This window comes from Balaenoptera musculus, chromosome 9 (assembly GCF_009873245.2).
Source record: "Balaenoptera musculus isolate JJ_BM4_2016_0621 chromosome 9, mBalMus1.pri.v3, whole genome shotgun sequence".
Taxonomy (NCBI): domain Eukaryota; kingdom Metazoa; phylum Chordata; class Mammalia; order Artiodactyla; family Balaenopteridae; genus Balaenoptera; species Balaenoptera musculus.
The window spans coordinates 34,434,530-34,460,937 of record NC_045793.1 but is presented as its reverse complement, the minus strand read 5'-3'; the positions used below and the strand labels follow the sequence as shown (position 1 = coordinate 34,460,937).

Below are 26,408 nucleotides of genomic sequence, written 5' to 3'. Positions count from 1 at the left end.
GAATGGAAGGGCTCTTCTTCAGTTGGAAGTAGGCTGGGTTCCAATTCTTTACCAGCAGGTCGGCTGAAAGCCAGGGCAGCTTCAGAGACCAGGTCAGGGATACCGAATTGCACTCCGCAGGGCGCCGCCCTGGACGGGGCCCCGCCCCTCACCTTGCCTTCGCCGCGCTCCGGCCGCGAAGGTGCGTGCGGCGCTCGGTGATTGGCGGCTGCCCGGCGGGGCCCGGCTGCCATTGGCTGCCTGGGCCTCTTTGTTCCCGGTCCCCGCCTCAGGCCGTCTGTAGAGGACTGGGCGGCGGAAGTTTGACGGCGCCGGGCGAGTGGCTGTGGCAGCGGCGCCGGAGACCCAGCAGCTCTCCCCCAGTACCCGCAGCGGTGCCGGAGGCCAGGCGAGCCTGGGTGTTAGATCCCGGACAGCAGGAGGAATCCCTCTGACACACAGACATGGACTTGGAGGCCAAAGTAAAGAAGGTAGGGCGGCGCGGGCAGCAGGGCAGCGGCCGCTTCACCTGCGCGGGGCGCCGCCCTCTTGGCTGCCAGCGGCGGGTGGGGCGCACGGGCCACCGGGCGCGAGCCAGCTCTGGGTCTCCGGAACCCGGGGCCCAGGTACCCGACCCTCCCGGTAGAGGGGATCCCCGGCGGCCTCGCAAACTCCTGAAACCTGGGGGCGACGGAGAGTCGTGCGCGCGCGCGCGCGAAGGTGGCACGGGACATTTTTCCCTGTCTAACCACGCCCAACGGTTGGAAGTGTTCGAAACTTTCTTTAAGAGGTTTCAGCTGCGCCTGTGCCGCCCTAAAAGAAAAGGATGAGGTTAGGGCGCGTTAAGGCGAGGCTGTGACACTACTTCTTCCTGCCTCAGGAAGTTCAACTTTATTAAGCCTTTGTGGTTTGGGGTCACTGATGTGACTGTGACAGCTCAGACCTCCTCCCCTCCCAGCTCGGCTGTCCGAGGCTCTCTAGAGTGAGCGTTGATTGAATGCGCTTCCTTCGCTCCCGCGGCTGGTGATAACGTGAAAGGTGATGATGTTTTTTCTTTTTTCTTCTTTCTTTGGTCATGCATTACTTGACTTCCAAAGCACTGCCTCCCTCTTCCAAAGAAAGTGTTCTCCCTGTTTGGCAGCTATCCCCAAAGGACGATCGTCACCAGTGGTTTAGCTCCAGGAGGCGTTTCCTGCCTGGCTGCCCTCCGGGCGTCAGTCCCCACGGCCCTACCTGAGCCGCTCCCTGATTTGGGGAGCCTTACGTTTCTTGGGAGAAAGAGGTGGGGACCACACTGTGACTCAAAAGGAATGCTGATGTCACATTCCAGTGTAACGTTCTGTGTGAAAGATCTCATTCCAGGGAATTGTTCATATTTACTTTGCGGTAAATTTAAGCTAGCTGCTCCTTATCAAATAAGGAAGGAAGTTTTGCAGAGAGAAAAAGGGGAAAAAATAGAACCTAATTTTCTTCTCTTGCCCACTGTGGGTTGCCAACATTGCCATTATTTCATCTTCTAAAGACAAAGTTCCTGACCTGAGCATTAATTCTGTTTCATGCCCAGAACTGGATTTTTGAAAATGTATGCAAGTGCAAAATAGTAGGTCAGGAGGCTGTTGAAAAATGAAAACCTGCAGTGGGAAAAAAAAGTTTGCCCCTTATGGCTAGAACCGGCACTCAAAAGGGAATCCAAGGACGGGAAAACATAGTGTAAATTCTGAGAGTCCTGATTGCATTCTCTTCTCTTACAGTTTGGTTTCTTATTTTCTTTGCTTTTAGATGACACTAAAATTTCTTGTTAATTTTGCTTGCTACTAGGAAAGCATTTTGTTTGCCGCTTAATTAGTCTTCTGTTGATGAACACTTCTTATTTTGTTTTTCAAGTGGGAAAGAGTGGGTAATTTAGTACTTGTCAGAAATTTGGGAGGTCTTGTCTATGCTTAAACATATATTGCTTCAAAAATTACTTTTTAAATGTCAGCATCCTTTGGGAGGGGAGGAATGAATGCGTGAAGCACAGAGGATTTTTTTAGGGCAGTGAAACTATTCTGTATGCTACTATAATGGTGGTTACATGTCATTATATATTTGTCAAAACCCATAGAATGAACAACACCAAGAGTGGACCCTAAAATAAACTATGGACGTTGGGGGATGATGATGTGCCAGTGTAGGTTCATCAGTTGTAACAAATGTACCACTCTGATGTGGGATATTGACACTGGAGGAAGCTTCAAAAGGGAGTAGGGAGATATATGGGAATGCTGTCCCTTCTGCTAAATTTTGCTGAGAACCTAAACTGCTCTGAAAAATAACATCTACTTAAAAGAAAAAAAAATCAACATCCAAAAGTGATTTTGAAATTATTTGAGACAAAGAACAAGTAATTCTGAGGGAGAAAGTACAGAGTTAAGAATTACATGTGCTAGCAAGGGAAAAATCCAGACATTATTTATAAACAATTTCCTTAGTTTTAGAATGTGGATTATAATAAGTAATGCTCTTGATATATGGTGTAATTTTTCTCCTCCATCTCCCCTTTACTTTAAAAGGTTATCTTTTCAACCAAGAATCTTATCCTTCTCTCTAATCCTCCTTCTCCCCTTCCCCCACCCTCAAGAAAAAGGATTCCATAAATTTAAAGCTTTTACAGACAATACCATGACTGTAATAAATCCTTGTTTCACTACTTTGTCATCACTGGTGATTCTCAGGACAGAGTCCTCAACTAGTAAATTGGAAAGTACTAAAAGATCCCAAAGATGTCCAATTTGACTGCCAACCATACCCTCTATGTCTATGCAGGACCCTTGACAGACTTAATGTTCTGTGGATTCAACAAAATGTTTCTCAGCACAAAGAATTTAGAGGTCCCAGGAACACATTTCATAATCTCAAAAAGAAACTTGCATTCCCTTTAGAAATTGCTTTCTAAGACACCAGAAGAAGGAAACATTACAAGATCATCTCTGATCTATGATCAGAGCCTTCTTACCCTATTTTGGTACCTAAATAGTTTTCAGGTCTCCCTTCTTTTTGACTTGGGTATACAAGAAAACTAATAGTTTGAATGTACCTTTTAAAAAGCCTGGTTGGAAGTTGGAACAAAGACACAACCATTTAAGTAAAACTAAATTTGACTTCTGTTTTAAGATACATGGCATTTTTTCCTTCTAAAACCCTTGTACTGTTGTTTTCATAAGAAATTTTCTCCAGGCAGATGATAAATGTTACTTTTCTTTCCCATTAACATTTCGTGTAAAAAGAATTAAAAAGGGTTGTCTTTATTCACAACCACCTAGGTGGATGATGCTATTATAAGATTCTTTGTTTATAAAAAGAGAACTTGGGTGTCCATATCATTGGCATAAATTTGGATTCATTACCAGTTAAAACACACAATCACAAAGGCAAGGAATTTTTATAATTAGATTTTACTATATTTTGTTTTGTTTGAGGTAAGTGAGCTGTTGCTAGGATGTGAGAGCTAGTTTGGTTATACAGAGTTTTTGTTTCAATAATATTTTAGAGTAGAATTTGACTTTTACGTATTGGCCCTGTCTTCTGAGTTATTTGTCTAGATCTCTTCCTTATCTTATGTCTCTTCATTATAATTGACTTCGTGTAAGTAGAGCCTGTGTCTGCTTGGAAAAAGCAATGGACTTTGAGAAGCAGAAACAGAGTCTCATTTTGGTGGTGAATGGTAAATCATGGCCCACAGCCAGATGTTTTCTTCTTTCCTTTCTGTGTTACTCTCCCATGAGAATCACTTTTTTTCCCTTTAAAAACATACCAGAGAGAAAGAGAACTCTAGTAATTTCCCTTATGCTGCCTGGAATTGCTGTAGAGCTTTTAATTTTACACCTTATTCATTGTTTGCCTCCATTCTAACCTCCATCTTTTGATCCTTCCTGATGTCTTGCATATTTTTTTCTTAGGACTCTTTTCTTTGTTTCTTTAATTTAATTTTAAAAAGATGAGATGTACTTTAAAGATTACAAGTCACTAAAAACCCCCTTTCTCAGCATCCAAACATGTTTTGAAAGCTTCTGTCATTTGCCAAAAAACCAAAGTGAAACCAAGTGATTGCACTTGGAGAGAGTACTGAACCACAAAGACTGTTTCCATTAGAAATTAGAATGAGCCTTTTCTCTTAGGTGGCCCCTGATTGAATGGAAAAGGCAAGTAAATGGTGACCTGGAGGCACAAATCTACAGTTGAATTCTCTGCTTGAAGCCATTCTTGCTGTGAGAATCATTGGCAAGGCTTGGGATAATGGGAGGGCAGCGTACTTCCAGGGCTTTACCTTAGAGGCATTTACTCTGTCAGAACAAGTATAGAATAAAGTGGTCCTCAGCGGGGCTTTTATCTCTTCCAACCCATAGTGTCAGTCATTACATTAATTGGATATGAAAAGTCACTTTCTCTAACTTGCTCTGAATATTGGTTTGAATAGAACTATAGTAGGTTTTCTATTGATTTTGTTCCTTAATTTTATCCTGTGAAGTAGAATTAGGGATTTATGTCTCTGCTGGCTGTTAGCTGTGTACCATCACCTCTCTCCTTGACTTTGCTTGCTCACCTTCAATACTAAATACTACTCATCTTTCAAGACACACTCCTTACCCTACCCACACCACACATCACTCTCCAGGTGATCTTTCTTCTTGTTCCTATCTGGATGGAAAATCTCTTTCTTCTGTATTCCCTAAGTATGTTATCATAACTCTTAGGATATTCATCACTTTCTCCCTGTAGATTATAGTCTTCTTCTTACCTAGATTGCAAGCTTCTTGAGAGTGAAATTCATATCCTATTTATACTTGTATAGTTATTTTGTTTGCTGTTCAAAGCAATTTATGAAGTAGATCTTAGCCTCACTTTAAGGATAAAGAAACTAAGGCTTAGATACATTAATCTGAAACTGGCAGAACCTAACTATGATCTTGAACCGTAGTCTTCAGAATCCATGCAACTCCCATCATGCCACCTAGCCTGAGTCCTCTGATATCCTTTGCCTTGATCACTACATATATGTTGAATGAAGTACCCTAATATAAATAGAGAAATAACCTGAGGTCCATTTCAACATTTTTTATTGGTTTGTTTAAAGGAATTATATTGGAAGAAATGGTTTCTATTCCAATAAAATTACCACCCTACTGGTTTTCTACATTTTATTTATACTTTATCCATGGTTATATGTATGCCCTTTAGTGTAAGTTGCCTTTGACCTTCTTTGCACGGAAACAAAGTCTAAATAAGTAAAAATATCACGAAAAGGAACTTCTGCGAGACTTTTACAGTCAAAGAAATTCCATAAGCTCCAATAATATTCTGGACCATATCTTCTGGATTCTTCCAACTTCCCAGCTTTTGTTGGGAGCAATGATAATGCTGCCTCCTAGCTACTTAATATTGTTCTGAACAATAGCGACCCTGCTTTTGGCTCTCTGCTTTGGGATTTCAACCAGTGACATCTGGAATTGTATAGAGGCACTCATGGTTGGCCTGTAGAAGAATCTGTTCTACCTGCTGAAGCCCAGAGTTGATAGAAAGCCTTACACATAGCATGGTAGGCTAAACCTCTCTTTCTCCTAGCAGCAAAGTGCTCAAAGTGCCACTGGAATGGCAGACCAGGCAGCTTAGAATAGAGCAGTTAAAAACAAAAAAATAAGTTCAATGCTAGGAAGAGAACTGTTCATACAAGAGCTACCGAGAAGCAGTAGGAAATGCCAAAATGTTGAACTATTTTGTTAGCCTCTCACTGAGCTCTAGGATGATACCAGCATTGTGAGCACGAAATTAACACCATGGACCATCAGGGTTACTCTGAGGGGCCTATTTAGTAGAAAGAGAATGATAAATTGGTAAAAGAGTACTACTTCCTATGTTCTTTTTCTGAGAACCAGAAGTAGTTTGCCCCATGCTAATTTGAATATGTTTTTTTACAAACCAGATCACTACAATGTGTTCAGAAATTAGAAAAGGTCAGTAAGTGCCAGTATAGGTAAAGAGCTGTAGTATACAGAAAGATCTTCTGTACTATATCAGCTTTCTCACTCCTGTTTTTCAGTATATCATTAAATTCACTCTGGGCTGAGAGTTAGTAGATCTGGGTCCACTCTAGTTTTTGTGATCTTGGCTACTTTGGATCTCAGTTTTCATATCTATAAAAATCAATAGGGGAACCAAGTGATTTCTAAGATTTCTTCAAACGCTGTTACTCTTTTTGACTATGGAAAATATTATAGTTTACCAAGTATAATAGTGTTCCACAGTGCTTAAAAATCATACAAGCCAAGAATATATAAATATATGTGATTTTAATGAAATGGCATGTATATACTCCTGTGAAGTCCATGAGAAAAATGAAACAATTTTTTTTTTCATAGGTCTTAGCTGTTTTTTCAACTTGTTTTTACTTAGTTTGCCTTTTAAATATTTGTGGGGTATTTGAAGACATTAAGTTTAATTAATTTAAATCTGTAGTATAAAGCTTCAAAGGCATATAAACTGCTCTGTTAGCATGAGTCAAATAAGCCTAGGTATGATGTATCACTTTCCTTGGTACTTAATTACAGGAAAATGAAAAATAATGGAGCTTTTATTGTCTTTAAAAGTTATCTCTCCCAAAATAAGATGAGTCATTTAAAAACTATGTGAGTAGTTTATGTGCAAAGCACTGTTCTAAACTCTGGGGGGTATAGTGTGAACAAAAAGGCAAGGTATCTTGTATTATAGAACTTACACTGTTGAGAGGAATGATAGAGCAAAAAAAAGTAAATGAAAGTAAATGACAAAATAAATGATAGAAAGTAAGCGCAAATGGGATTATATCCCTTAGTGAACTCTTTACAGGTCAGGAGTACACTAGATTTCCAACACAGAATGTCCTATCTTTTTGTTTTTAATAAATTTATTTATTTATTTTTGGCTGTGTTGGGTCTTTGTTGCTGCGTGCGGGCTTTCTCTAGATGCAGCAAGCAGGGGCTACTCTTCCTTATGGTGTGTGGGCTTCTCATTGCAGTGGCTTCTCTTGTTGCGGAGCAAGGGCTCTAGGTGTGCGGGCTTCAGTAGTTGTGGTGCATGGGCTCTAGAGCACAGGCTCAGTAGTTGTGGCGCACAGGCTGTGGCATGTGGGATCTTCCTGGACCAGGGCTCGAACCCATGTCCCTTGCATTGGCAGGCGGATTCTTAACCACTGCGCCACCAGGGAAGTCCCAGAATATCCTAATTTAGTGGTGATTCTTGGCATTGGTTCCCGGTTTTGCAAACTTTGTAATTAGGGGTTATTATTTGTCTTAAGTAATGGCAAATGAAAAAGAAATGAGAAGGCAGCTTTTATGTATTAGAATATGAAAAAGCTCATAATTAGATAAAGCTAAAATATTTACAATCTTACACCTATAAAATACACAAACTGTCTTTTTCATTACTAATTTTTGTTTGGTAACTACTGTCATGGTACCTGAAAGAATGACTTTTAAAAATCTGTTTATTAGATCATTAATATATAGTACATATAGGAAATTATTTTGCTGTTTACAAAGTGGTGATGTTCAGGGAGCATTATATAAATTATGAATTATGAAATCAACTTTTTCAAGGAGAGGAAAATAGAGAAAAGACTAACCAAGTTCAAAATGGGTTTTAAAACCTCATAAATTTTCAAGATTTTAAGGAAAAATAGTTTGATAATTGATAAATTCACCCCTAGTCTTTGAGTAAAATCCATGTATTAAAACTTGCCTTAAGCACTGTTATTAGAGGATTAAATTTAGAGGTTATGCTTTTCAGCTATCTAGCTCCAATCTTTGATTCTCCTATAAAAGAGCTCAAGTCATATTTGGTTTCGCTTATTTTTCTAAGTACCTGATCTACCTAACTCCCTACTTAAATAATGGGAAATTAGATAATAATATGCTTGACTGTAATTTTCTAATGCAAGTTCATGCTGTGACCCTAAAATGACTTTTTAATTACTTTTCTTTCTTTCTTCTCAACCACTTTAATCACTGTTCATAGCCAGTGACAAGAACATTAAGAAAGAACAGAAGGTGATAGAGGAAAGAACGAAAAGAAACTTACTAGGTATAATTTGGGAACAGTGCTATGAAAGTGTTTCATGTTTCTATCACAATGAGTATTTAGCTATAAAAATTGGTTGATTCTAGGTATCATTACTTTTATTTTGGTCACACTCAACAAAGGAGAAGAGCATAGTTTAGGATTGCCAACTTCTCTTATCCTTGGCTAGTCCGCCAAGAAAGCAGGACTGCTTGGGTTTGAGCATGGCTTGAGGGGGGAAACTGTAGGAGAAGCCAGGCATTGAGCACTGCTGAGAGCTTATCTGCTAAATGACAGCTAGGCTACCAGTATATAAACATAATTAATCTCTGAATGAGGCTGGATCATCCTCAAATCACAAATGATTCAGCCTGTGTTTATTACAGTGACATTCTGACCACCATACAGATTTTAAAAAGGGGTTTCAGGGTGTCTGTTGGTTATAAAGGTTCTTATCTGAACAGTGAGCCTAGCAAAAAAGAGGCTGAAAGCCTAGCACCAATGCGTTGGTGCTGAGTCCATCAATAAGTCTGCCGCCACCATGAACTTGCCTGTGCTTTGTTTGAAGATAAAGTGATACCATGTTTCATTGCAAAATGATTATGCAAATGTTAGGTGGATTTTTATTTCTATAAGTGTAACATCATAGAAGTCTGGATAGAATGAGTCACAAAGTAAAGGTAAAGAATATATTTCCTTCATGGGGGTACTGGCCTACAATAAAAATAATCGGGGGTTAAACAAAACAAAGTCACCCTTTGTTTTTCATAGAGAATATTAAAGGGTTAGTTTAAATATAAGACTACAGAATCTCAACTCCTTTTCTATCAATATCACCTGTGGAGCTTGTATCCCCCAAAATGCAGTGATGTCAGAAGGAAGGTAGGCAAGCTAGCTAGTGGGCAAGACATGTATGTTAACTACAGTGCTAGATAGAATGAAATAAGTGCTGTAATACAGTGTTGCTCAAAATATCTATGTTGAGGAACCATTTTTTCAAAATTCTGAATCTGTCATGGGCTGATACTTTTAAAACAATAAAAATGAATTACTAAAAGGAAAAAAAAGACAAATACGAGGCCAATTTTTAAAAAAATAAGTATATCAGACATAAAATTACTGTCAAATTGCTTAACAATTCCTAATTGCTTTCTCTCAGTTTCTTTCTATGTCTGATCACAGACTGGTAACCAACAGTTTGCAGACTGCCACACTTTGTAGCAGTGCAATAATAGGAATACAGACAACTACAGTATCCCCCCCCTTATCTGCGGGGAATATGTTCCAAGACCCGCAGTGGATGCCTGAAACCCCAGATAGTACCAAACCCTATATATACTGTTTTTTCCTATACATACATACCTTTGATAAAGTTTAATTTATAAATTAGGCAACAGTAAGAGATGAACAACAATAACTAATAATAAAATAGAAAAATTATAGCAATATGCTGTAGTAATAAAAGTTTTGTGGATGTGGTCTCTCTCCTTAATTAACTTCAACTCTGCCACAAATTCAGCAGTGGCTTCTTTTTTTTTTAATGTTTTGATTTGATAATTGAATTGAAAGGTGTTTTTTCTTTTTTCTTTTTTAATTTATTTTCTTTTTTTAAAGGAATTCCTTTATTTTTATTTATTTATTTATTTATTTTTGGCTGTGTTGGGTCTTCGCTTCTGTGCGAGGGCTTTCTCTAGTTGCGGCAAGTGGGGGCCACTCTTCATCGCGGTGCGCGGGCCTCTCACCGTCGCGGCCTCTCCCGTTGCGGAGCACAGGCTCCAGACGCGCAGGCTCAGTAGTTGTGGCTCACGGGCCTAGTTGCTCCGCGGCATGTGGGATCTTTCCAGACCAGGGCTCGAACCCGTGTCCCCTGCATTGCCAGGCAGACTCTCAACCACTGCGCCACCAGGGAAGCCCCCCAGCAGTGGCTTCTTCATCGGCAGACGCAGCCTCTCCAGTAATTTTTATATTTTTCTGTCCAAACCTATTCCTGAATCTTTATAACCATCCCTTACTTGCAGTAAATGGTGTAACACATTTTAGGGGATCCCTTGCTGAAGTCTTCGTATGGGCTCTATGCTTTCTGGTGCCACATGTTACTACCAACTGGAACATGTTTTCTGTTTGTGTGTCCCACCCACAAATTTAATGTCTTTTCCATCTTAAATAAGCAATTAGCATGCACTGTGTGGCCATAACTTCTGCAGTTTGAGGTGCGACAGCAACACTAACATGAATTTCTTTTTCCTTCTTCACAATTTCATGGATAGAAGATTCCTTCTTACCATAGATCTTAGCATCATCAGCGTACAATTTTTGTTTGTTTGTTAAGTGGAGAACTTTCACCTTTTCACCTAAAGGAAGCACTTTAAGGCTCCTGTTTGGCAGATCCGAATTGCTAGCATCACTGCTCCTGCGCTTTGGAGCCATTACTAACTCGTTATTGACCGGGGAATTTTTCCAGAAACTAATGCCTGTGGCCAGCGATTTTTATTTTGGCTGGCCAAAAATTAATTGTTATTTCACTAACACTTTGCAAGTTATTACAGTCTTTAGTTAAACGTGACACCCCTGTAAATTCTTCTAATTTTCGTGAAATGTTGTCTTCAATCCACTCTTCTGTAGAAGCAAAGGAGCATTCTCTAGCACTGTGAGTTTCATTTTCACTTTCCGTATCAGAATCGATCACTACGGTTTTTTTTGTCTTTTTGTTGGTCTAATATTCACATCATCTGAATCAGAACTATATTCTGAAGAACTGTCATTTTCTGAGACACTAGTATATATGTCGCTCAGACAGTCGGAGAAAGTATCGGCATAAAATTCACCGAAAAATTCTTCTGCACTCAACATTTCGCAGTGCATCATTTTTGAAAATTTTACGTTTATAATATACACAAGATTGGCACAAAAACCTAACGGAGCAAAATGTGAATGATAATGACAATCATAAGTTGTATAATGAACCCTTGATCAATTTTAAGCTCTAACAACTTCTCACGGTTATGTTAATTGTACCACTCTCTAAAAATGTATTGATACGTCTTCGGTCAATAACGTTCGGGTAACAAAAGACGAATTAATACGTCTCCAGTCAATAATGTGTTTAAGTAAAAATAAGGATTACTTGAACACAAGCACTGCAATGTACTGCAGCAGTCAGTCTGATAACCAAGTTGGCTACTAAGTGACTACCTAGCTGGATAAACTGGACAAAGGGATGATTCGTATCCAAGGCAGGACTGAGCAAAGGCTGAAGATTTCATCACGCTACTCAGAGTGCAATTTAAAACTTAGGAATTGTTTATTTCTGAAATTTTCCATTTAATATTTTTGTATCATGGTTGACCGTGTATAACTGAAACCATAGAAAGCAAAAATGTGGATAAGGGGTGGCCACTGTATTATGAAGTTTCAGAAGCAGAAGTAATTTAATTGGGTATATTGGGAACAACATTATGGAGGAAACAACATTCAAACTAACTTCTGTAGGAAAAATAAGGTTTCAGTAGGCAAAGAAGGAATTCCAGGAAGAATAAATAAATGAACCAAAGAAACATGGCTGCAAAAAGTCTGTAAACCCTTGGTATTCACACCGTAACATTTTCAGTGTTGACTCTTCTAAAAGAAAGCCAAGGTACATGATCTGTAGTGATTTGTGACTTTCCTGGATTTCAGGTTTGAATTTAGGAAGTGTGCCACTGAGCTTGTACAGGAACCTAACCTACTGCTGAGGATCTATATCTCTATCCTAATCTTGATTCTTATTTAATACACTTTGTCATCTCTTGAGGTAGAGGAGGAAATTTCACTGGAGTCTAGCTGATATAGTCTGGGCTTGGTTCCAATCTGTGGGTTGGGACTACATTGGCTCCCCGTAAAAAGAAGCTCCACACTCACGAGGGCTTGTTTGCTTCTAACTACTTTATTGGAACCCTGCTACTATCATGTGAACTAGCCTAGCCCAGCCCACTGGAGGATGAAAGATGACATAGGAAAGATGAAACATCTCAGCTGAGGTTCCCCTATACTAGCTGTCCCTAGCTCACCTGAAAGGTGACTACAGATATAGTGAGCCCAGCTCAGACCAGAAGAACTATCCAGCTGAACCCAGCCCAAGGCGCTAAACTGCAGAAGCATGAGCAGAATATCATGACCGGAAACTACAGAATAAATGATTGTTATTTTAAGCCACGATGTTTAAGGGTGGTTTGTTAGGCAACAGATCATAACATAACCCCTCTATTGCTAGGATGTAAGTCTTCTCAGCCTCCCACAGTGAAAGCTATGGAAAAGGTCTTAGAGGAGGCTTTTCTCATTCTGAATTACCCTTGTAGCCCTCTGTACATAAGAAAGAATAAAGAATCAGGACACTGTAGCTTCCCTGACATCATTGGTCACTTGAGAATGGGCCCCCTTTTAACCTAGTCAAATCTAATTTTGATTTTGAAAGTTGTCTATTTCCCCTGAACCCTAGACAAATCTAAGATGATGTCTGTGTACCTTTTGTAGTGACAAAGTCCTTGGGCTATAGTTTAAATATAGAACAAAAAGCATGTGAATCCAAACCACTTCTCTAATAGATCAAAAATCAGAAGATGGATCAAAAATTAGTTAAGGCACTTACGTTTACACATCATATAAACATAATTCATTTTTTCCAGAGTAAGGGATGGTGTGAAAAGGCTGAACGATAAGTAAATAAGCATAAGGCATCTGGCAGTAGGGTTTCTGTATCTCTCCCTTCCTTTCCCAGTTTCCAAGACCCCTATCCGTGCTATAAGACTTTGTTTTTGCTCTAAATACACCTGAACGCCAATCCTGGGCAAAAGTGGAAAATGAAAAGATTGTCTTTTTGTGCCTTTTACCCCCAATTTTCTGTGAAAGCCTTCTCTCCGTTGGGCTTTTCTCTCCAGGTTCCTTTGGATGCTCATGATTCCCTGGGCATCCTTCTCTAACAGCTCTCTCAACCAACGCCACAGGCCTTTCCCTTCATTCTGGCTCTGAAAACATGCCTGTACTGTCCTCTTTTCCTGCGTGTGCTCTGATTAGATAGGCAATTAGTGGCAATAATCACTTAATTGTATAGTTATCCTCACCCCACTCCTATAACAGGTTACTCCTAAAGAAATAATACTATAGCCCTTAGGCCTGGTAAACAATGATGGCAATATTCAAGTTTTGGGATATGCAGTCTTAATAAAGGCTTCTCAGTACACAGCACTATCTGTGGAATCCACTCTTTAGAGCCAGCTGTGAAGGTAGTGACACAAGACCAAATTAGAACTGTTTGTCATGATCTAAATTCTTTTAAGAGACTCCTACAGATGGCTTTTGGAATCAAGTTTTAAAAATCCCTTTTATAGCTAATAATTGGGAGTCTCTGAGACCTGTGTATAAAAGCAAATGCATTACGGAGTCTTTCCACTGAGCCAGAGCTCAGCCTATCCTAATTAAGAAGCCATTTCATCAGCAATTGTAGCCTGTGACATTTTTATAGCCTGCATTGTCTTTCTCAAAGTAACAGAGTTAGGAGGAGGCCCTTTTTGAGTAGAATTTGCAGAAGAGGTATTCTATTGGTGAACATCTCAAGTGACTGCCTTTACGTAAGAGTTTAAAAATTATTTGATAGTAGTCAGTTTGAAAAATGTTTATAAGGAGCCAGCATAAACTGAACAGACACAATACATTTCTTTTTATAATTTGCTACCTAAAATAAGTGCAATCTCTTTAAAAAAATCTAAATTATTTTGTCCCTAATAATACGGTGAGGATACATTAGGTTTCAAAAAAGTATACAGTACTGAGAAGTTAGTTATGAACTGGTGACTATAAATACTACCTAATTTGAATCAAGTAATTTACATTCTGATATCACAAAGAAGTGCTATATACTTTTTCCTTTACTTTCCATCACCAGAAGAGTTATGTAATAGAATAAGGTTTATATCAGTCTTTTTCCAGTTTTATTCTCTATTCATTAAGGACTATGACATATAAAAATTGTGAAATTTTTCTCTTAAATATATTTCTAGAAATTTCTTGCTAGTCAAACCTGATATTTTGTATTCTGGTTTGTGACTGTGTTCTAAAACACAAGTATGTGTGCACACAAGTGTGTATGTATATACATTGAGATGGTTAGAGAATAAGACTTAGAGACTAAAAATCATATTCTACCCTGCCTTCTGGAAGACTGTTCCCTGATCTTGACTGAGTGAACAGTTAAATTGAGGTGAATAAGAGAATTTATAAAGGAATGAGCAAAGTTTTGTTTTACTGTGCCCGTTGGGGTGAAGACACATTTAAATATTTGAAATGGAAAAAAATAAAGTCAGGGGTGGTAGATAAGCACACCCTATATCCTCTCCCTTTGTAAAGTCTGTCATCACAAATCGCTTAGTATTTAAAATCAAAACAGAATAGAGGCTGTGGTAGACAGTCTCTAAGGTGGCCCCCATTGATCCCCACCTACTGGAATTCATACTCTTGTATATTCCCCTTCCCTTGAGTGTGGGCTGTACCTGGTCAATTGCTGCCAAGGAATATAACATGGCAGATGTGATGGTATATCCCTTTCAAGATTAAAGACTACAGCTTCTGTCTTGGGTAGTCTCACTCTCTGTGGGATCACTTGCCCCTGGGAAAACCAGCTGCCATGTCATAGGTACCAATGTGAGAGAGCTTAAAAGTGGATCTCCTTCCAGTCGAGCCTTGAGATGACTGCAGCCCTAGCTAACCCCTGATTGCAACCTTGCAAGAGGCCCTGAGCCAGCCCACCTAGGTAAGTCACTCCCACCTGCCTGACACACAGAAAGCTATGAGATGACAAATATTTGTTATTTTCGGCCCCTAAGTTTTAGGGTAATTTGCAATTAATGCAGAGGTTTTCCATTATAAATCTAGGAATTTAGTGATTTGAAAGAAAAAATGAAAAGAATTATTGCAGTTTTTGCCTCATTATATAACTGCTGGACACTGCATAAATGTATGGATTCGTTTATATAATGTAGTAAGTAATTTTCAGTACTAGTGATGTCTCCATGTTTTGAATAAAGATCTTTCAACTCTGAGATTCAATTTGTTCATTTGTATTCCGTTGTTTCTTTTAAAACATTTTTTCTCTTGCTATAACATTGGAAGAGACCTATTTTGCATCAGGACCCTGGATATTTTCCTTGACTCCTGACCCATTCTTTTGAGGGCCCTCTTGTGTGTGTGATTAATCACCTCAGGGCATTCAGTGTTAGTGCAGCTGACACTCAGGTTTCTTATAATCAGTCTCAGGTTTGTCTAGGAAGGAGAGCTTCTGGCTGGTGACGAATAAGCAGTCTTTCAGATCAAAATCTATTGTTCTACAGAAGTTACAGATGAGGCATATTACTCATTTAAATTATTACTTATCTTCAAAGTCTCATTTTGGAGGAAAGAAGTGGTGACTTTGTAGTCAAGAGCTCAGGATTTACAGTTAGAAATGCCAAGATTCAAATCTCAGCTCTGCACTTGGCATATTGCCGACAAGATAGCTGGGCAATCTTAGACAAATTTCTTAATCTCCCCAAGTCTCAGTGTCTTTATTTGTGAAATAGGAGTGATAACACTTTCCCACAGGTTGTCTTGAGAGTTACATAAGGTGATGTATGTATTGTGCCTGGTAGGTATTAACATCTTAACAAATGGTGGTTGAGGTATTTTTACTACCACTTCCACCTTCACAACTACCAGTGCTCATTAATAAAAAGCATAATTAGAATCGCTTCAAGGTATCCTACCAAAAGTAAAATTCATTATTGTTTCCTAGAAAAAAGCAGCAGGATCTACTTCTGATCTTCGTCAAAAACGTTACCATATTTACTGAAGTTGTATGGATGTCTTAGGTAATCTGCTGCAATTTGACATCCCAGATCGAAGTAGGCAGATTGCCTTGGTTACAGCCCTTGTATCACTTACCTAATACTGATACTGACCTAAGAAATGTAGGGGAAGACTGGGTGGGATTTATCTATTTAATTTGTTAAAGTTCCAGGAAGATTGACCCAATACCTCCAGAATAGAATTTATTATAAACTATTTAGACTGAAAGATCACTTGTTTCCTTTTCTTTCCTATCACAATGATTTGTTAGTGATGATTTACTACTATGTGTGAACAAAAAGGTGTCAGTCCATTTGTCTCACAGTGGATTTTATGATACAAATTCATGTAGGGCTCTGGCTTTGTACTTCGTGCGCTGAAAAGCTGAATGGATGTGGAAATGAATCCTAGAATCTGCTATGAAGAGTTTTATTCCCACTTCTGAATAAGTGGTCTTGAAAACTAAAGACCCTTCATTGAGTATTTTATTCTTGGCTATAATATTTTGATCTCAAGTTAAAATTATATTTCTTTCTATTTTTAAAAAATTAATTACTAAATATTTATCTAACCCAGGGTCTTTCCATGTTCATGACCTATGTTTAGGCACTGGAGGTTAAGAACAGGCATCCTGCAATGCAACTGACCTTGGGCCCGTTAACAATTTTCTGCTTTAGTTTCTTCATCTGGATGAAATGCAGATAATAATTAATAGTTTTCATAGAATTGTTATGAGTATAAAATGAGATGATCCATGTAAAAATCTTATAACCATGCCTGACAATATAATTGCTCAATAAATATTTGCCATTGCTCTTATTATCACCATCACCCGTGGCAGAGCCCTTTTTTTTTTTTTTTTTAAACTTTGGGTTTATTTATGTATGTATGTATGTATGTATGGCTGTGTTGGGTCTTCGTTTCTGTGCGAGGGCTTTCTCTAGTTGCGGCAAGTGGGGGCCGCTCATCGCGGTGCGCGGGCCTCTCACAATCGCGGCCTCTCTTGTTGCGGAGCACAGGCTCCAGACGCGCAGGCTCAGTAACTGTGGCTCACGGGCCTAGTTGCTCCGCGGCATGTGGGATCTTCCCAGACCAGGGCTCGAACCCGTGTCCCCTGCATTGGCAGGCAGATTCTCAACCACTGCGCCACCAGGGAAGCCCGCCAGAGCCCTTTTTTAAAAATTTTTTTATTTGTTATTTTTCTTGTGAAAAGCAATGGGAATTCCTTGGGGTAAAGGTGCTATGTCATAGATCATTTGATAATTAAAACAAGTATTAAATAAACAGATAACACTTTTTGGCATTTCTATAAATCTCAGGCTGTGTAGCAGGCGTCAGGAATTCAAATATGAACAAGAAACTCACAGTCTAGTGGGGTAAATGGATGTCATAGTATAGAAAAAAGGACTAAATAGTAGAATTTGAACCAAGACCAATAGGAATTCAGAAGAACTTCGCTGAGGATAGTTCAAGGAAGGTATCACGGAGTAACTGCTGTTTGAACTGGGTGTATAGAGAGTAGCATTTTACCAGATGGAGGAGAAGAGGAATGAGATCCAGGCAAGGAAAAAGCTTGTCTAGAAGCAGAGCATGGCTGGAGGGGAGAGGTGTGAGGAAGGGAGCTGTAGGAGCGAGGGTGGTGCCAGGTTGAAAAGGCTTTTCTCTGCCAGGCTAAGACATGTGAAATTCACTGCACTCATTAAAAATATCTAACAAGGGGAATGTTATTATCATCTTTGGGTTTTATTAAAATAATTTTGGGAGCAGCACTATGACATTATATGAAAGGAGTGATTAGTTTGGAGAGTATGTTCCCAGGTTGATGTGATAAGAAGTTTGAACACGAACTGTGGAGTGGAGATGAAGGAGGAAACTGTGTAGGTTTTAGAGAAGAGACCAGAAAAGACAGGGACGTAAAAAGCATGGCTTAGACAAGGATAAAGAAGGCCTCCCGGCCCGAGTTTGGGTGACTAGGTAACGACTTTTTCTTCATTCTTGTTCTGATGTATTTCAGACTTGAGTAAGTGAGAGATGGGAAGTTTTCGTTCTTATGAGCAAAGGAAAAGATAACAGCAATTTTAGTAGGAATAATTAATCGTGGCTCTTAATCACAATAAATTATTCTCACCTATAAAGTGCTCTCACCTAAAACACTTGGCAAACTATAGAAGTTAAAGGATGCCTCTCTTTTTACATTTAAGTCTGGTTTTCTATGCAACCTAACCTTTTTTTTTTTTTCTATGGGGGGTGGTTACGGAAAATCTTAGTAGATAATGTGAGACAGGCATTGAGCTAAAAATCTAAAACTGTTTAAAATCTTATGTCAGAGATTAATGAAAACATATCGATTTGGGTTTGGGTGGGGGGAACTTCACAGATTATACCAGGTTTCTAAAAGAGCCACGTGCTGAGAGGAATTATTTACTTAGAAATGCAGTTCCTTTGTCCAGAATATTCATTCGTGTGAACAAGCTCTAAAATGCCTAAGAGTGTAATATGAATGCATGTATACATATATATGTATAGGTAGATGAATAGAGATGCACATGTACAGAGAGAGAGAATATATGTGTATTTCATATAATCTACCTTGGTCAGCTTCATTCCAAGATGATTAAAGAAGTCTTAGTAACACTTGCTTGTTTAGTAACCACATATGATTTTTTGCTCCAGAGGGAAATTTGGTTATGAAAACAGCATGAATCAGATGATCTCACCATGAATACTGAATAATATCTTCCAGACCCAAATTGTATCCAGATCAACTCAGACTGTGTTTGAAATACCAGATGTTCTCTACTCTTCTTTCCTCTTTCTTTAAAGTATCTGACATGCAGTACCCTTTCCTGGGTCATAAGGGTCACTTGAAATGTTGCCAACCTATCTGGTTGCCTGAAATTATGAATATGGAGAAATTGAACCCATTCCCATTTCTTACTCTAAAACAAGCAGGAGATGATGGATGTTTGGAGGCACAGATCATAGTGCTATAAGCTCAGTATCTGGATCCTATAATTAAGGATATTTTAAAAGTCTTATTTGTCTATGACTAGTATTTCAGAATAAATATTATACGTCATTTTTATTTTTTCAAAGGACCTTGATAGGTATTCCTAAAGCGTGACTGTAGTTTTTCCAAATATAGTCAATCCAAAGGACCTGTTTTCTTGGACACCGAAGAAGAAAAATTAATCTGTCATAACCCTGGATTGATGCTGGCCAGAATGCGTTACTAAAATTATATGAAGTAGACAGACAGCTTTGGGACTTGTGTGCTTATGAAAAACATGTGTTTTCAGGCACCAAGCATTGACTCTGCAGGGAATGCTATATCACATTTGCTGTTGAAATAATTATGTACAACAGAACTGTGTCTTATCCCTCAGAACGTAAATTTTTTGTTTCCTATGTGTACTTTATAAACTACTGTTCCAAGCTGAATTCCAAATGATTCTGACCTGCAAGAACCAATAATATATTAGCTTTCTCAAATAATTGTTTTCTATTTAATGTTTAAATGTTGAGGAGATGACCATGCTGAATAACAACTAAGATGAAGTTAATCTGAAACATGATTTTCAGTCATAATTTTAGAATTAAAAGGTGTCTTGGAATTGATCTAGTTCAATTCCTTCATTACCTAGATGAAGCCTAAAGAAGAAAAATGACTTCTAAAATCACTGGACTTGGCAGTGATATAATACCTTGGGACCAGATCACAGTTTTCCTGACTCTCTTCCAGTGCCCTTTCTACATTTTCACTGTTTAGCCATGGAATTCTTGCTCATTTCCTTAATACCTGGTGTAGCTAATTCTCGTGACATATGACATATGAGCACACATATATTGGTGTTTACATTACTCCAAGGATCTGAACTTCACGTTCTAAGCAGCCAGGCTGCCTTAGCTGAGGAGCTAATACTTTCTGGACTCCTCTTCCTCTCTACCACCCCCTCCCACACACCATGGGTATCGTTAAATAACACCTTCCCTGTTCTCATCCCTCACCAACAATTCTCCAGCCCAGAAACCTGGGCAGAAACTAACCGGTGAGATCCGGATGTCTAAGAGTAACAGCCATGGCTCTTGAGGAAAGGAGAAGGACCCTGACCAAAGGATGCAGTCTGTGCTGCGGGTAGAGGGAAGGACAAGGTATAGTGAGAAGAATTCTGGATCCTGGACTTAAGGGAATCCTGAACACAGAGTAAGGAGGAAGAGAAATTGGCTGAGCCCCTAGGACAGATGGGGTTCCAGACCCTCAAACTGAGACTAGGAAGAGTTGGGGAATCCCAGCTCCTGTGACCTCTGCCCAAAAGGTCTCAGAATAGGTCTTGAGAAACTGTGCCTAGGGCAGCTCTGGCTCTGAAACTCATTTTACTACAGAGTAAAATCAGTACATTTTACTTCATTTGATATATGTTTGACTGGTTAAAGGGAGGGTAGCAGATGCCTGGATGCCTAAATTGGCGTGGGAACAAAAGCAGAAGAAAGTTGCCTCACACCAGTAGGGATGTGTCTGCTGGGGTGCAATTTTATCATCTAAATTGGATTGAACAGGATTAGAGAATACATTGCACTCTGGATTATAATTTAGCCTGGAACTAGGCACATCGACGAACAGGGAAAATGCTGGAGTGTGAACCACAGATCTTTGTTGTCTGAGTGGCTTTGTGCTTTTGTATCCTAACTGAGGTTGATAAAAAGGGTAAGATTATGGAAGACGTATCCACCCAGTAAGTGGCATAAGTTAGAGATCTTCAATGCTGGGTGTCAAGGAGGTTGAGTTTTTATAGCTTCATTTACAGGGGAAATTTAATAAAATTCCCTTAAAGAGAGTAAATTCATTGCCAGTCTGAAACTCTCTAATCACTTTAGCTGCTAACAGTGGTTTTGAAAACTAGGTGCTTTTTTGGTTTGAGTGTTGTTTTTTAATTAGAACTGCTTCCTTTGGGTTATAGCAGGAGAGAGTGTATCATATTGCCATGACCTCATTCCACTCTCTTTCATTTACTTGTTGTCTCTTTGTGATTTTTGAGAGTCCCCTCACTCCTTATGTCTGGGCCCTGGGGGAAGAGCAAAGTGTGTGTGTTTGGGAAGGTGGGAAGGGACATGTTCTTAAGGTGGTCACAAACCCAAATTGCAGGAAAGAGCCTGTATGGAGATTAAGTTGACCTTCCAGGCAGGCCGGCCGGCAGGGGTGGAAGAACATTGGAGCAGTGCTTTCTGAGCTTTCCAGGGCAGACTGCAGAGCCCTTTTCTCAAATTACTGCTTTTCTCAGAGGCGGGTCTCCTGAAAACTAAAATAGCTAGATTCTCTTGTCTTTTGCATAACGCACTTTATTTCCGTGGGTCTCCCTAACCCTGAGGTTTGGCCAGCAGAACTTAAGAGGGGCTCTTGCCCCCCTCCCCCCATTCTCCACCCCACCCCCATTGCCTGCATGGCTTTCCTCTAAAGCTTCCTCCTTAGAGTATCATCCTTTCTCTGGGAATGTCTTCTCTGTTAAATCTGGTGGCCTAAGACACCGTACCAAATTGTTCAGGAGATTTATTTCTTCCTCAGGAAAAGGAAAAAAAAGAGAGAGAACCCTACTTGGCCTGCTGCAAGGCTGGCCGTATCACCTCTCAAGTACTCTAAGATGTCCTCAGCTCTAACCATCCCTCTTCTGTCACAGGCTTCAAATATGGTGTCCCCTCTGCCTTGAACGTACTTCCTCCTCCTCTTTACTGAGTTAGATGTTGCTCATCCTTTCCAGCTCAGTTCAGCTATCACTTGTTCAAAAGAGCTTTCCCAACCTCCCTGCCTGATTCAAGGCTTCTCTTTATAGAGGTCTCAAAGTCATCTCCATTGAGAGGTGTTGCAGGAGGCTTGGGGCTTGTCGTTCTTTTCCTTGAAGCAGAAATGAAGCAGGGAATCTTTTTAGAAAATGGAAGGGCTCTCACTGGACACCCTGTAGAGTCTGCCCCAGCAGCACTAGCACAGTGCAGCACAAGTCAGACACTGGGTTTTAGGTTAGCTTGCTGTTGACTAGCTGTACCACCAGGAGCAAATCATCTCTCCTCTGAATTTTAGTTTCCTGATCTCTTACACCAGGGGGACGCCTAGGCCTGTCCCGCACTAAGAATATGTGGGGCACTTTAAAAGAGTAGATGTTCGTGAGACACCACCAGTTCTAATAATTCTAATAAACAAACTGATAACCATTTTAAGAAGATTGAAAAGCAGGTAGGAAAGAAACAACTTGCCCCTTTCCAAGGCTGACTTTGTAAATCAGCAATGAGCTACACTGAGGCCTTAGTGTAAAATCTCTGCTGACTAACTGAGGTTCTAGTTATATTAGCTGAGCTTCCGAGTTTCATTCAGAAATGCAGAATGAGATGGTATTGGTCCAGTATGTTCCTGGTAGTTTATTAAGGCCAGTGTTGCTCAGACCAGATGATTTAGATTGGAAGGCAGGCAAGAATTTGTTTAGGTGGCCATTTAACTTAGAGGCAGAAGCATACTTAGTTCTCCATTAATATATTAGCCAGTAAATCTTTGTTTCAGGATTTTATACACACTTACATATAAGTTTGTGTATGTCTGCATGTTCTCTTTCATGGGATAAAATGTATTTCTTACTGTGAATTATATACAAGAGAGTTTGAAGCAGCTGATTTAAGCTAAGCTATGTGATTAAGCCTTAATAATGTAATCTTAATTTTCATTTGGGATCAGAGTTTAGCAGGAGATGCATGAAACACAGTACGAGGCAAATCCATATACCAGGAGGATTCAGGATTGTTACGTCTCCTGTAATGGAAAACTAGAAAGGGCTTGAAAAAGAATTGACCTCTTTTTAGATTTGCTGTTCATTTTACTGTGGATATCGTAATGGAGAAAACTCTTTAATTATGTTCCTTGCAAAAGACCAGAAAACTAAAATAGCTAGATTCTCTGTCTTTTGCGTAACCCACTTTATTTCCGTACTGTGAACTATAATGATCAGTGACAAGGAAATAATTTGATTCTTTCCAAAAAAAGTGTCTAGTGTTAAAGTATACAATTTAGAGAATTTTAAATCTTTTGAAAATTGGTAATGGAGACATGGCAAAGGTGACAAAGTTTAGTTAATGCTGGACGGATTTTTATCCCCTTTAGAAAGTATTCTTGAGAGGGTATACCTTTAAAATATTGTAGGTTCTCCTAAGCAGCTGAGTGGACCAGCTGGTTTTGAATATGCCCTTAGTTATCGTAAGAGGATGTGGTCATTTTCTTCAGGGAAAAATGGAAGGGCTTCATTTAAACTTCAGGGCATGGTCCAGCTGATCTTTCAAGGAACAAGTTACAATGTGGTTTTGATTGCACAGTGAGAAACACAACTTGGTAAAGCTACAACAGGGAGCCACTGAAATAAATCTCTCATCTGGCTTGAACTCTTACGCCAGACACTAGGCAGTAACAAATTTGTCAGCAGTCACTGATGTGATATTTAAACTACAGAATAATTGAGGCACTCGTGATTTGCTGATGTGCTGAAGCAACAAAGCCAGTCAATCTTTTTTTACTCTAGTATCAATAGTTGGGTAAAAGAGGTTCCATTGCCTTCTTGTGTCCTTCCCTCATCTGCACCCCCCTCTTCTGCTTATTAAGTCATGTCTCAGGAGTTCCAGAGGGTTATTGTTTAATACGGGAAAGGGAAATAGTTTGCTGTAATAAGGACAGTAGTACAACCCCTCCACCCCTACCTCAGGCATAAGAGCACAGACCTTGGAATCAGGTAGACCTGGAGTCAGATCTCTTCTCTACCATTTATTAACATTTTGATCTTAAGCAAGCTCTACAGCCTCTCTGAATTTCAGTTGTCATCTCTAAGATGGAGAACAATATTGCCTACTTTATAAGCATTTTATGAGGTTCTGTAAGATTTCAATGAGATAAGTACTTTATCTCTATTCCTGGCATTCAATATGTTTGTTGTTGCTATTATTATTATTATTATAATATTTATCAAAAAATAAAATAATAATATTAAATTGTATTTCCCTAAATCATTTGCATATTCCGTGTTTGCCAAAAAATATGTCATTTGGGGCTAGGCTTGCTTTCCGAGCTCTGGCTCCTCTGACTGCTCCCTGTATCTATTGTATACAGGGCATGAAGTGGCCACAAGAGATAAATTCATGACTTTTTGTCACTTGCAATATTTGTAGTCTTCTATGTAGTTGTATTCTAATGTTTATCTATTCATGAAAAAAAGCAATAAGAATACAAAGTATGTTGTGTGTGTACTTGGAATCTCCATTTAGTATACCTGGGTGTCATCACTGACTAAACAATGTGACACTCATAAAAGATTTATTTGCAAGTTATATCAACAGGAGTGGTAAATGGAATTAAAGGTGTAATTTATTGAATTTTTTTAGATTTTTTTAAAAAATGTAATAACAGGTTCACGTTGTTTTCTCTTTAACAGATGGGCTTAGGACATGAGCAAGGATTTGGAGCCCCCTGTTTAAAATGCAAAGGAAAATGTGAGGGGTTCGAACTGCACTTCTGGAGGTAACGTTTTGAAAACCACAACCACAATAGTAATTCCTGCTTTTTGTCACTGCTTCCTCAGACAGCAGAGATCGCTTACAGGCTACCCAGCATGGTTGCTAAGTTGTGGATCTGTTATATTCTTTTCTAAGAAGTAAAGCTATTCTGACTTCCCATCATTATTCAAGCTAATTGGGCCATAGTAACTATATTTAGAATTGTTTGATTTATTTGCTGTTCTTCAGTTTTCCTATGAGATTGAAATACTGAATACGTCTCTTTTCTGAGTGGCAAATAAGTTTGTGGTAATCTTGAAGGACTATTTATTAATTTGTTATTCTTTTGTTAAAAATGTATAACTGCACATCTCATCTGTATATTTGCGATAAACAATAAATATGATGAATTGAGCAGTCATGTCCTAGTTCTCAGGAAATGGACTTGAATCTAGGTCTTTTCAAAATTTTCAGCTGTAAATTTACTACTGAAAAACTTTGAAACACGAGTTTAAAAAAATAATAATTCATCGCCATTGTTTTGGTTTGAATCAAGTGCCTATATATGTGGAGGATGAATGTTAGTGGATCAAAAATGTGTATTTTTTATAGCTCTTACTTGCATGTTTTTTAAAAAGTATTATCATACATCATATAAACCTAAAATTGGTATTTTAAACCTGTTCTTTTGAAGAACATAAATGTTCATCTGTGGCTGTCAAGACCGTAATGGTAGTTTATAAGTCTGTTCAAAGTTAGAATTAGCACAATATTGCTAGAAGAAAAAAATTAAAACGATCAACCATACATTATTAGGATGGAAGCTGCCTGTTGGAATGAATCTTACTTGAGAACCACTTTTGTACTGCGTATTTCCATAGGAAACGCTCTAGAATAAAAAATGTCCTCAGCTATTGAGGTTGTATACAGTATAAGTTAAAGGAGAATGTAAAATAAAATTTGGGATATTAGGCTCTTTTAAAAGCTCATTTATTTAGTAAGTTTTAGGAAACAAAGACAGTTGTTTTAAATAGTGAAGGCAAAGGAAACCTTAGCCCTCCCCAAATGATGATACAGTTCTTTATCTGGAAGGAGCTAATATGTTCCAGGGAATTTAAAATTACAAGACTTTAATAGCTCTTCCTTGTGCTACCTCTTCAAGGGACATAGCAGTTTGTCAATATGTCTGTCACGTTTTAGAAAGGTAAAGTCACTAGACACAAAATAGTTTTCATGGATTAGAATATTTCAGCTCCTAATGTGAGCGCGACTCTCATTTGTACTCAGTGAGTTTTGTGGAGAGCTGCACTGCCCTCTGCTGGGCACAGTGCTTGCTTCACAGTCTTGAAATATACTCTTTTTAGTTTGACTATACATTTGCCAAAAACTGCTGATGAGATTTTTAAAGCTCATTCCTAAGTGATGGCATCTTTTCTCTAAAGCAGGTTAGTTTATAGTAGTTCTTATTTGCTCTATGTTATTTTTGTATTATAGATAACTATCATCTGATATTTTCAGATAAAAATGTCAGATAAGAACAGGTATCTATGACATGAAAATCACTTATTTATTTTAATTTTTCCACACAATCTCATCTCCTTACCTGGGTATTGTCTGAGAATCTTCTAAGAGCCATAAAAGACTAGGGCTTTGTCATGGCCTCCAATCTAACTTGGGTTTATATAGTCTGTCCAAATGGTGTTATTTAGTAGTGCTATCTTATTCCTGGCATGAGTCCAGACACATTTCTCAGAATTTTTCATAATTCCTTGACCTTTTCACCACAACTGGAAGGCTTGAGGGTAAGTGCCTTTACCTCCAGATGAGCCATTTTCAGTACAGTCTTTGAAGACTTTTACAGACTTTCTAAGGCTGGTTGCCCTGAGTGTAACAAAGATTCCAGGTCTGGTCCAGGGCCACAGAACTTCAGGGCTGGGACTGAAGTGGACATGGGGTCTCAGGATCCTGTCCACTTAGCTTCCTCCTCCATCTTC

The 26,408-nt window shown here is 39.0% G+C and overlaps 1 protein-coding gene across 2 annotated transcripts in view; it reads left to right on the top strand.

The window, feature by feature from the left end:
* Positions 1–269: 269 nt before the first annotated feature.
* The window catches only part of TES (testin LIM domain protein), a 45,214-nt gene continuing 19,075 nt past the window's right edge, over positions 270–26,408 (top strand). The window contains exons 1-3 of one of the 2 annotated variants that reach the window (XM_036862902.1): positions 272–470; positions 938–1,017; positions 24,354–24,439. In XM_036862902.1, the coding sequence (XP_036718797.1) occupies positions 24,354–24,439 (86 nt within the window). In that variant the 5' untranslated portion in view covers positions 272–470; positions 938–1,017. Of the gene's footprint in view, positions 471–937; positions 1,018–24,353; positions 24,440–26,408 lie in introns of both variants that reach the window. The other variant, XM_036862901.1, reaches the window with a different exon arrangement.